The sequence below is a fragment of the Suricata suricatta genome, chromosome 17 (genome assembly GCF_006229205.1).
Source record: "Suricata suricatta isolate VVHF042 chromosome 17, meerkat_22Aug2017_6uvM2_HiC, whole genome shotgun sequence".
Taxonomy (NCBI): Eukaryota; Metazoa; Chordata; class Mammalia; order Carnivora; family Herpestidae; genus Suricata; species Suricata suricatta.
Window position 1 is genome coordinate 16,880,516 of NC_043716.1, and position 12,508 is coordinate 16,893,023.

Consider the following 12,508-nt stretch of genomic DNA (forward strand, 5'->3'; position numbering starts at 1 on the left):
TCTCCAGACTGCACCACTTCCAGACATAATTAATCTCTTAATGAGGTTTAAACCTCTTAGTAACAATACTATGCTAATCTAATTTAGTAGCCATACAAGATTAAAAGAAGAATGTATTTGTACTGGCTGAAGGAACACAAGTGATGGAAAAGGCTCTAAATTCAGCTGATGAGGGAGCAATCATACTTTTGCAATGAATACACTGAAGACTTTAGAACCAGTAACTTCCAGATAAACAGTGCAAGTAGGCTTTTTTTCCCCCGGAAGAAATTAACCAAATTCAAGACTGTTTATTCTCCATGTTCATTAATAGCGGTGTAACTCAATACTCCCTCGCTACTTCTGATATTACAGTGAATTTCCACGGACGCGTTTTCAGAGAGCTTAGGCCTCCTCTTAAAGAAAAAGAAGTATCACTTCTTGAAACACCCTAGAAAAAGAACTATTCCTGCTGGTTCAAAGGACTGCCTGGAGAGAGAGGCAGAAACTGGAAGAAAATGAAACTTTCACTTAGTACCTCATTCTGATGTTTGGGGAAGGCGATTGACGGATTCAACCATTTATAAAAAGTTCTAATTTTATTTCCAACAGTACGGGGAAAAAATGGCTTTTGGCATCGCCCTTTAGCCTGATGGTCCAGCTGCGGAAAGCTCCGTAGGTTTAACATCCCCAGAACAATAAATTCGATCACCTGATCCTGACTCAGAAGCCTTAAGTCCCTCCATTCCCAATCTTTTGGCGCGGCCCAATTTCCAGAAGCTGCGAGAGGAGGACGAAATCCCAGGAAGCCTGTTGATACAAGGCGCCCAATTCGCCGGTTCCGGGTAGCACAGGGTTGGGAAAAGCGCGGAGACTGTAGGCAACTACTCCAGTTTCCTCCTCCTTTTCCCTCATAGAGCAGTGAAGGCCGGCCCCCCCGCCCCCGCCTTCTTCCCGCATACGGCTCCCCAATACCTCTTCCCTTACGGAACCAGGCCCTAGGAGCCTAGTTCCTCACCTCGACCCATTCGACGAACACGGGTTCCAGTCCAATCTTTACCTGCCTGAAGCCCGCTGCTACTCCGGTGCGCTAAGCCCCCACCGAGGAAAATGGAGTCGTTGAACCGAGACTGCGAAAAGATAGTACGGACCCACCGCACAGCTCCTCCACTGCCGCCGCCGCCGTCGCCGCTGCTGCTGCGTCAACGTGCTACGTCACTTCCGGCCCCCTGTCACCGGCAGTGGGCGGGCCAGTTCTTGCTCTCCTCTCTCACCTGGCTCTCGAGGCTTCGTTTGAGAGGGAACGAAAACTGGCCGAAGCGGATCAGGAAGGCAGGTGTTGCAGAGACCTGGGGACAGAGCTTGGGGTATCAAAAACGTCCGGCTTAGCTTCTTCCTCAGGTCGCTCTAGCCCAAGAAACCATAAAGACTAGACTAGGGCGTCTTTCGTTTCCTCCTCTCTGTGGTTCCACCTTCAGCTTCCGCTTCCGGGGAGGGGCCGAATTTTCTTCGAAGATTAGGGGCTCTGCGCTGTAGCTAGGATGGCTGTGGTGCCGCTACTGTTGTTGGGGGGTTTGTGGAGTGCTGTGGGAGCGTCCAATCTGGCTGTCGTTACGTGCGGCTCTGTGGTGAAGCTACTCAATACGCGCCACAACGTGCGACTGCACTCACACGACGTGCGCTATGGGTCAGGTACTGCCAGCCGGGTTCGGGTGGGCTGGGAAGGCCTGGTAGCTCCGGAGGGGGCGGGGTCAAGGGGAAATCTGAGGGGTGTGGTCTGGGAAAGTTAGGGGAGCCCGGGGGAGGGTCTTAAGGTTCAGAGGCGAGGCGGAGAATCGGAGAATTGGGCGTAATACTGTACGAGCTTCTGTCCGTTCAGTTCCGTACCGGGCACATTGCACAGATACTTTTTTGGATTTATAACATCCCTACCAGGTAGAGACGATTGTTATCCTCATTTTACAGATGAGGAAACAAACTCAAATAAATCGCATGCTCAAAGCCTTGCAGCTAGTGAATGACAGACGGGGTTCGAACCAAATCTGTCCAGTTTCAAAGCCTGCTTTCAGCTACTCCAGGCTGGCACTACTCAGTGCGGGAGAGACAGACATGTAGAAAATGACAGTAAGTGCTGTATCTCTGAAGTCTTGAACTCCAAGACCTCATTCTTTTTATTTCTGTTCTAGCTATTTTGTACCTTATACTCCCTCTTCAACCCTTTTCCTTTGGCCTTTTTTTTTTTAACTAAAATTTTACCCTTTAAAGAATTTAAAGCACTCATTGGAATTGGGGAGGAAACCGTTTAGAGGGCTTTTTAACCTAGGAAATTAAAATGCTTAGTTTGTGGGTTCATTTGTAACTCAGCAATTATTTGTGGGTTCATTCATTCAGTAATGGTTCGTTATGTCCCTAATATTGTTCTAGATCCAGGAGATACAGTGAGCCAGCCAGCAAGTTACAGGAAAAAAAAAAAACCGACAAAAAGAAAAAAAGTTCAGCTAGTGAGATGTGAGAAGCATCTAAGATGGTTGCTAGATTTGTCTTGGATGACTATGATGCTGTGAGAGGATAGGGGCTAGTCTGTGGCTCATGAGTCTCAAAACACATCTGACCAGTTAGACTAGGAAAGGAACGGAGTTGTTATTATGGGGATGTTTTATAATCCTAGCAGCCATTCAGTGATCACCTACCTACTGTGTGCCAGCATTTTACTTTTTAATTTAATCTAGTTTCCTAGGTTTTTCCCCCCTATGTTTTATTTATTTTTGAGACACAGAGCATGAGCAGGTAAGGGACTGAGAAAGAGGGAGAAACAGAATCAGAAGCAGCAGACTCCAGGCTCTGAGCTGTCAGCACAGAGCCCAACGTGGTGCTCAAACCCATGAACCTTGAAATCATGACCTGAGTCGGATGCTCAACAGACTGAGCCACCCAGGTGCCCCTCTAGTTTCCTAGTTTGGATCTGCTAAGTCAGAATATGGGTGAGATGCCTGACAGTAGGAATGTGTAGATTTGAAAATATTTTCAGGTGCAGCCAGATTTTAAAACCAGTTTCAGTCAGAATCGCAAAAGAGATTTGTGCTGAGCCTGAGGTAGAGAGTTAACTACAATATCATTGTACTGCCATGAAGGTGTGGGGAAAGTGAGATGGCCTAGGATGAACTGTGGTTTACAATCTGGTGTCAGTCTGAATCCCTTGAAAGACCTGTTGAACCATTTATCAATGCTTTTGTCCTGACCTCCAACAAGTATTTAAGGATAAGGGTAGGAGCATCTGGGTGGCTCAGTCAGTTAAGCACCCAACTTCGGCTCAGGTCATGATCTCATGGTCTCTGGGTTTGAGCCCTGTATCAGGCTCTGTGCTGACAGTTCAGAGTCTGGAGCCTGCCTTGGATTCTGTGTCCCTTTCTCTCTCTCTGCCACTCACCCGCCCCTCCCCCACTCACACTTTATCTCTTTCTCTCAAAAATAAATATTTAAAAAGTTTTAAAAAAAGGATCAGAGTAGAACTCTGGGTAATCCAAGATTTAAGGGTGGGAGAAGACTGGTGGCCATGCTACTCTGAACGCACTCCAACCTGTCTGATCTATGAAGGATGGGAGAGGAAGTAGAGGAGTGAATGGAATGTGAAAAAGGGGAAGACCCCAAGGGTAAACCATGATTTAGTGAAGCCTGGCAGTGATCCAGGATCAAGAGAGCTGTAAGGCTGAAAGGCAATAACCAGATGTAAGGAGGGAGGCTTGATTTTCTTTTCTTTTCTTTCTCTTTCTCTCTCTCTTTCTTCCTTCCTTTCTTTCTTCTTTTTAGATGTAACAAAGTCCAATGTGAGTGGAAGAGGCAATAGCGAGAAGCTTATAGTTTGGCAACAAACATTCACCCAGATTAAGTGTGGTATAAGGTATAGTGTGTTAAGTGGCAAAAAGGAAAGTGTCCTCAAAAGGCTGCCAGGCAGAGCTAGGGAACTGAAGGCAAAGCTAGGAGAAACAGGCGAGAGTTAACTAGGAAAGTGTCTTGAGTGCCATTGGAGAACTGAGTAATAGATGAAGGCCTAGGGAAGAGAATATCCCTGGAGTTTATAAGAGAAAGTAGTCTCTCTGATAGAACTTTACAGAAACTTGATAGGAAATAAAGGGTTGTGGGAGGCCATGTGCTAGAGTGGTTAAGAGTGTGAGTTCTAGACTTGGGGCATCTAGGTTCAAACCCCAGCACTGTCTCTTGGTGCTGTGTGACCTTGGGTGTACTATTCAGCCTTTCTGACACTCCATTGTAAAATGGGGATGATGGTAATGAAAATACCTACCTTAGAGAATGAATGCATATATGAAATAAGGAATATTCAGGCAAAAGGTTTGGATTGGTATTTGACATTAAGAAAGTACTCAGTACACATTAGCTAGCTAGCAATTATTTGTATATTTCCTTTTTCTTTTTAAGCTTGTAGCTATGTGTTTTTAACCTATATATACAATTGTACCTTTTGAGACAATATTAACCAAATTTAGAGGACTTAAGAATACTTAATATAACATACTGATAGATCTCTTACGGGAATTACGGAGTTGCAGCAATTGCTTGGAGTAAAGTTGACAACAAAAGCTAACCTTTTAATTATGAAATGTTACAAAAGTAATAATTGTAATGCAATTACAATTGTGACAACAGTAAACATTGAATAATATTGAACATATTTCAATTATATGATTAGACTCCCGACATATATTAGGACCTATCTGGCCTACTATATACAGGTAAGCAATACTTGTGCTTCAAAAAAATGAACATAAGTTCATTTATTTAGTGCCCTTTGATGCAAATGCTTAGAGTTTTCTGACACAGTACTGTTAAGTATAATTTATCAGACAATAACTAATACTATATAAACATATTTAGTATTTTTCACCTATTCTTTAATTTTGTAGACAAAAAAATATTGTCAAGCATAGGGTTTCCTCTCTACTTCTACAAACCTGTTTTATGCGCGGGGCACATTATTGGCCTTAGGAAAGAGAGTGATTGGTTGAGCTCACCCTCTTTTGTCTTTTCCTTCTTTTTTTGTTTGACTGCAGGTAGTGGGCAGCAGTCAGTGACCGGTGTAACCTCTGTGGATGACAGCAATAGTTACTGGAGGATACGGGGCAAGACTGCTACTGTGTGTGAGAGGGGAACCCCCATCAGATGTGGCCAGCCCATCCGGCTGACACATGTCAACACTGGCCGGAATCTCCATAGTCACCACTTCACCTCACCTCTTTCTGGGAACCAGGTGAGGTGGCATCTTCTGTGTCATTGGGTGCCTTGTGCATTACTCAGTTGAGGTCTAATATCTTGGTTATTAGCTCTTTATTTTCTAGGTGTAGCCGTTCTTTTTTGTACAGACCTGGAGAATTGGCTTTGCCTCAAAAGCATGAAAGACATCGTTTGTGGTCAAAATAGAGATTGTACATCAAGATGAAATCAAGAAATGAGGAAAGACCGAATAGGTATATGTTAGCGTATCATAAATCACCTTGATAAATCCTGCAATAAAGAAGCCCAGTGTTGATGCATGAAAAGATATTCAACATCTCTAATCATCAGGGGAAATGTGACTCAAAACCACAGTGAGGTATCCCTTATACCTGTCAGAATGGCTATGAACAAACAAGAAATAACAAGTGTTGACAAGGATGCAGAGAAAAGGGATCCCTTGTGCACTGTTGGTGGGCATGCAAACTGGGCAGCCACTGTGGAAAACAGTGTGGAGTTTCCTCAAAAAGTTAAAAATAGAAATATTGTATGATCCAGTACTTACACCACTGAGTATTTATCTAAAGAAAATGAAAACAATAATTTGAAAAGACAGATGCACCCCCATGTTTATTGCAGTATTATTGGCAATAGTCTGGATATGCAAGCAACCCAGGTGTTCATCAGTAGACAAATGGGTAAAAAACGATTTGGCATAGATATATATACAGAATAGGGTATTATTCAGCCATAAAAAAGGATGAGATCTTGCCATCTGTGATGACATGGATGGACCCAGAGGGTGTTAAGCTAAGTGAAATAAGTCAGAGAAAGACAAGTAGTGTATGATTTCACTTATATGTGGGATCTAAGAAAACAAACAAAAAGCAGAGTCAGACCTATAAGTGTAGAGAACAAACTGATGGTTGTTGGAAAGGAAGGGACTGGGGAGATGGGCAGCATGGGCGAAACGGAGTGGGAGATAGCAGGCTTCCAGTTATAGAATGAATAAGTCCCTTTGGCCTGGATGAAAGCTATGGGATAGGGAATACAGTCGGGTACTGTAATAGCATTGCATGGTGACAGGTGGTAGTTACGTATTTGGGGTGAGCATAGCGATATGTATAGACTTGTTGAATCACTGTGTTATATACCTGAAACCAATGTAACATTGTGTGTCTACTATATTTAAAGCAAACAAACAAAAGGGACATGTGGGTGGCTCAGTTAGTTAAGTATCCAGCTTTGGCTCAGATGATCTCACAGCTCATGAGTTCAAGCCCCATGTCAGGCTCTGTGCTGGAGCCTGCTTTGGATTCTGTGTCTGCCTCTCTCTCTGACCTTCCCCAGCTGGCTCTGTGTGTCTCTCTCTCTGTCTCAGAAATAAATAAATGTTAAAAAAAATTTTTTTTTAAACCCCAATGAAACAAAACCCAATGTTTTCCAAACTTCAAATAAAAATTATTTTCTTTAAAATTTCTTTTAAATAGTTTATTTTTCAGACAGAGATAGAGCACAAATGGGGGAAGGGCAGAGAGAGAGGGAGACATAAAATCCAAAACAGGCCCCAGGCTCTGAGCTGTCAGCACAGAACCCGATGCAGGGCTCGTGCCCATGAACCTTGAGATCATGACCTGAGTCGAAGTCAGTGGCTTAACTGACTGAGCCACCCAGGTACCCATTATTATTATTATTATTATTATTATTATTATTTTAAGTGATGCCAACTAACCACGTTTGGAAAAAGAATTAGGTATCTTGTCACTTTTTAAGTTTTTATTAATTATTTTTAAAATAAGCTCTGTGCCCAACCTGAGTCTTGAATTCATGACCCCAAGATCAAGAGTCACATGCTCTACCTACTGAGCCAACTAGGTGTCCCAGTATTGTGTCACTTTTTCAAGCCTTGGCAATATGGACCCCTTAGTGACTGCTTCCATCCTACCCCCACTCTGCACATAGTTTTCCATACTAGCATTTACATTAGTGAGGGAAATTTCATACAGTTTATAAAGTAGTATTGATACATTGATTTGGTTTTTTTTTTTAATTCACTTATTTTGAGAGAGAGTGCTAGTGCCAGTGGGGGAGGGACTGAGAAAGAGGGAGAGAATCCCAAGTAGGCTCTGCACCCTCAGCACAGAGCCCAACTAGGGGTTAAATCCATGAAACAAGAGATCATGACCTGAGCTGAAATCGTAAGTGGGATGCGCAACCCACAGAGCCACTCAGGTGCTTTTTAATGCATTGTTATCCGGGGTGCCTGGGTGGCTCAGTCAGTTAAGCGGCCGGCTTCAGCTCAGGTCATGATCTCGCAGTTCGTGGGTTCGAGCCCCGCGTCAGGCTCTGTGCTGACAGCTAGCTCAGAGCCTGGAGCCTGTTTCGGATTCTGTGTCTCCCTCTCTGACCTTCCCCTGCTCGTGCTGTGTCTCTCAAAACAAACAAACAAACAAACAAACAAACAAAAAAACATTTAATGCATTGTTATCCACTAGAGTCCAAGGTTTATTTTGATTTCCTAAGTTTTTACCTGCTGTACTTTTTCTGTTCCAGGACCCCATTCAGGCTACCACATGACATTTAGTTGTCCTGTCTCCTCATGCTCCTCTTAGGTGTGACACTAAATTCTTGTTTTTGATGACCTTGATAGTTTTGAAGAATGCTGTTCACGTATATTATAGAGCGCTCCTCTATTGTGCTCTGTCTGATAATTTTGTCATGATAGATTGTAAGTCTTTACAAAGGTTTTTGGGAGGAAAAGCACAGGAATAAGGTGGCATTTTCATAACATAGAGTCAAGGGTACATACTAGCTACATGATTATGTTGGTATTAATTACCTGGCTGAAGTAGTGTTTGTCCGTTTTCTCCAGTAAAGTTATTCTTTACTTCTTCCTCCTTTTCATACTGTGTTTTTGGAAGGAAGTCATTATGCACTACCCGCACTTAAGGAACGGGGAGTTACATTTCCTTTTCCATAGAATAGAGTGGCTACAAAATTTATTTGGAATTCTTCTGCATGGGAGATTTGTCTCTTTTTTACTTAATCAGTCATTTATATCAGTGTCGACGCATGAATATTTTATACTTTTGAGTTATGAACCCATAACTAATAATTTATTTTTTCCTCCGATTGTTCCAACTTTGGCCATTGGGAGCTCTTTCATTTGTCTCCTGTGTCCATTTGACATATTCCCATTTTTGTGTATGTGTGCAAGTTTGTTTTAACCATTCCTTTCTTTCTGGCACTCAAAGATCTTCTAGGCTCATCTTGTACATTTCTTGCCCCAGCCCTAGAATCCGCTATTCTTCCAAGCAGGTCTGTTTCCTTTTATTGGAGAATGATATTAGAAACCATGATCTTAGCTCTTACATGAGCCAGTTGCTCCTGGGTGTGTTGGCTTTCTTAGGCCTTCTTACCTGACAGCAAATAAATGTGTTTGTGTATACATGTATTACTAAATGTTATGTATGTGTAAGGGCCTGTATCTGTATTTAATCTTCTTAAAAAAGATTTTTTAAAAAAAAAATGTTTATTTATATTGAGAGAGAGACAGGGAGTGTGAAAGGGGGAAGGACAGAGAGTAAAAGAGACAAAGATTCTATAGCAGGCTTCAGGTCCCGAGCTAGGTCTCAGCACAGAGCCCGATGCAGGGCTTAAAACCACGAACCGTGAGATTGTGAGATGAGCTGAAATCCACTGCTTAACTGACTGAGCCACCCAGGTCCCTCTCTTTATTTTTTAAACATTTATTTGTTTGTTTATTTATTTTGAGAGAGAGAGAGAGAGAGCATGAGCAGGTGAATGGGTCGAAAGAGAAGGAGACACAGAATCCCAGCCTGGCTCTGTGCTGTTAGTGCAGAGCCTGATGCAGGGCCCAAACTCACAAACTAGGAGATCATGACCTGAGGCAAAATCAAGAGTCCAACGCTTTACTGACTGAGCCACCAGGCACTGCCAAATGACTGTTTTTTTTTTGAGAGACAGAGAGACACCGCTCAAGCAGGGGAGGGTCAGAGAGAGATGTAGGTACAGAAGCTGAAGCAGGCTCCAGGCTCTGAGCTAGCTGTAAGCACAGAGCCCGACACGGGGCTCAAACCCATGAACCGTGAGATCATGACCTGAGCCAAAGCCGGACGCTTAACTGAGCCACTCAGGCGCCCCAGTTTTTCTTTTCTTTTTTTTTTTTTTTAATGGTTTTTATTTATTTTCAGAGAGGGAGAACAAGAACCTGAGCAGGGGAGGAGCAGAGGGAGAGGGATGGAGAGAGAATCCCAAGCAGGCTCTGTGCTGTAAGTGCAGAGCCTGACACATTGCTTAGTATCATGAATTGTAAGATTGTGCCTGAGCTGCAATCAAGAGCCAGATGCTGGGATGCGTGGGTGGCTTAGTCAGTTAAGCATCCGACTTTGGTTCAGGTCATGATCTCATGGTTCGTGAGTTTGAGCCCCATGTAGGACTCTGTGCTGACAGCTCACAGCCTGGAGCCTGGTTCAGATTCTGTGTCCCCCTCTTTCTCTGCCTCTCCCACACTCACTTACTCACTTACTCTCTCACACACACACTCTCTCTCTCCCTCTCTCTCTCTCCCTCTCTCTCTCTCTCTCTCCCTCTCTCTCTCTCTCTCTAATAATGACTGAACATTAAAAAAATTAGGGGCACCTGGGTGGCTCAGTCATTTGAACCGTCTGACCTCGGCTCAGGTCATGATCTCATGGTTTGTGAGTTTGAGCCCCGTGTTTGGCTCTGTGCTGACGGCTCAGAGTCTGGAGCCTGCTTTGGATTCTGTGTCTTCATCTCTCTTCATCTCACTGTCTCTACCCCTTTCCTGCTTGTGCTCTCTCTCTCTCACTTTCAGACATAAATAAATATTAAAAAAGATGGTTAACCAACTGAGCCATCCAGGTGCCCCAGTAACTTTTCTATTGCAGTAGAAACTCTGAATATTTGGCTTTAAGGGGAATGGGATTAGAAGAGAAGTGGAAGAGAGACTGCTATCACTTCCTCTATTTTATTTAGTTCTTACAATTATTCTATAATGTGATACTGTCATCATTTTTTAGAGGAGAAAATGAAGGTTCAGAGGAGTTACACAGGATTGGAGGTGGGGTTCAAGGTCTGCCAGTCTCCAAGCCCATCCCCCTTTGCAACTTGTGTTGTTCATCAGGGCACTTCAAATGTAGTTAAGGGAATGACACAGGAATATTTAAAGTCAAATAACAAGAGTATGACTGTAATGGAAAATATAAGGCAAATACAGGATTGCTTACAAAATAAGTATTTGGAACATAATCCTAGTGCGACTGATTTCATGTCCTTGGCGTCTTTTTATTTTTAAACAATCCTGGAAAGCTTCTTGTTTCTCACTTTGGGTAGCCTTAGTTTTCTTCCCATTCCCTCTCCCTCTCCTTTCCAAGCCTGTGTGTCAGTCATGCTAATATTGCAGTGCTTTGTGTCTTTCAGGAAGTGAGTGCTTTTGGTGAGGAGGGCGAAGGCGATTATCTGGATGACTGGACAGTGCTCTGTAATGGGCCCTACTGGGTGAGGGATGGTGAAGTGCGGTTCAAGCATTCTTCCACTGAAGTTCTGCTGTCTGTCACAGGAGAACAATATGGCCGACCCATTAGTGGGCAAAAAGAGGTACATGGCATGGCGCAGCCGAGCCAGAACAACTACTGGAAAGCCATGGAAGGCATCTTCATGAAGCCCACTGAGTTGTTAAAGACAGAAGCTCATCACGGAGAGCTCTGAGTCTGGAAGCTGTCAGCCACTCCCACTGCACAGTGGTCATGACGTTGGCTGCTGCTCCCTCCACCTTGGGATCCCTGCCACACGTTCCCCGGGCAGTGGCCTTGTCACCACTGAGATGAAGATGCATGACAGGCAACATTAGCTGTGTTTGGAAGCTTCGGCCCTTCACACTTGAATTGGTTGTTCTCCTAGACTTTGGGTTAGTTCTTTTTGAGTACAGGACTTGCTGGTGAAGGAGCACATATTTTTTATTCATATTGATAAAACAATCAATGGAGCTATCTCTCCCACTTTGGAAATTTTTACTCAGAAGCGTGGCGTCGTGGATTATTATGTGACTTTTCTCCTACTTTCTTTCTCCAAAATGATAAAGAATTTCATTATTAGTCACCATGTTGTCATTTATTAGGTGTGTTATTTCATAATCTGATTGATCCTTGAGTCCTACACGAATTACTGCTACCACTCTTGAGATGTGGGAACCTTTGGTGTGGGCCCTTTTAAAGGCCTTACTTGCATCCAGACTTTTTCTCTAGTTTCATTTCTTTCCGAGCACGTCAGTTTTACTAGATTTTTGACTAATTGTGGCTAACGACCGTCAAGGAATACAGCTTAATGAACAGCCAATGAAATGTTTTACTCCCAATTTGTTACTGCAGTTGAGAAAATAGATTAAGTATAGAAAAAGGAACCAATATTCACTGCTAAATACTAGATACTCTTACCTCATTTAATTTTCATAGGTGTATGTAGGGTAGATCTTAACAGTTTTACCAGTACAAAACATAAAGATTAAGTAATAACTGTGTGAATTATTTGTTGTTTATTTTTTTTGAGACAGAGAGTGCAAGCAAGGTAGGGGCAGAGAGAGGGGAGAGAGAAAATCCCAAGCAGGCTCTGCAGAGCCTAATGCAGGGCTTGAACTCATGAAATGAGAACATCATCTGAGCCGAAAGCAAGAGTTGGACCCTTAAATGATTGAGCCATCCAGGCGCCCCAACTGTGTGAATTCTTTTTTTTTTTTTTTAATGTTTATTTTCAAGAGAGAGAGAGAGCGCGAGACAGAGCACGAGCAGGGAAGAGGCAGAGGGAGACACAGAATCGGAAACAGGTCCAGGCTCTGAGCTGTCAGCACAGGGCCCAAAACAGGGCTTGAACCCACAAACTGGGAGATCATGACCTGAACCGAAGTAGGTCACCCAATCCACTGATCCATCCAGGCGCCCCTGTGTGAATTCTTAAAGCTAATAATTTAAGGAGAGGAATCTGGTTGTGTCTGTCTCTTTTTTTTTTTTCAAACTATACTACAATTACGTTTTTGTTCTTGGATCATAACAGCTCCGTTTTTGGACAAATGTAAGGATATTTTTCTCTGAACAGGGGGGTAGAAAACCTTCATTCTCTGCTTACCTCCTGCCTTCCTTTGCGTCTGTTGGTCAATTCCAGAAAGTTTGCTCCTAGGTCCTTCAAGTGTACTTGTGGTGAACTGAGGTGTCTGCCATCTGCTGGAATTTCAGTGACTAACAGGCTTTATTTTTAGAAACAAGATTTT

The 12,508-nt window shown here is 43.3% G+C and overlaps 2 protein-coding genes across 5 annotated transcripts in view; one reads left to right on the forward strand and one right to left on the reverse strand.

Moving 5' to 3' along the window:
• Positions 1-1,309, reverse strand: part of SUPT6H (SPT6 homolog, histone chaperone and transcription elongation factor) — a 34,161-nt gene extending 32,852 nt beyond the window's left edge. For 2 of the 4 annotated variants that reach the window (XM_029929334.1, XM_029929331.1), the window contains exon 1: positions 1,040-1,309. The gene's annotated coding sequence lies outside the window, so the exon portion shown is untranslated. The remainder of the gene's footprint in view (positions 1-1,039) is intronic. The other 2 variants (XM_029929333.1, XM_029929332.1) reach the window with 2 other exon arrangements.
• Positions 1,310-1,356: 47 nt separating this feature from the next.
• On the forward strand, positions 1,357-11,349 carry SDF2 (stromal cell derived factor 2). The gene is made up of 3 exons (XM_029929339.1): positions 1,357-1,671; positions 5,046-5,242; positions 10,669-11,349. Exons 1-3 carry the CDS (start codon positions 1,521-1,523, stop codon positions 10,954-10,956), a joined length of 636 nt encoding a protein of 211 aa, XP_029785199.1. The 5' UTR covers positions 1,357-1,520; the 3' UTR covers positions 10,957-11,349.
• Positions 11,350-12,508: the final 1,159 nt, after the last annotated feature.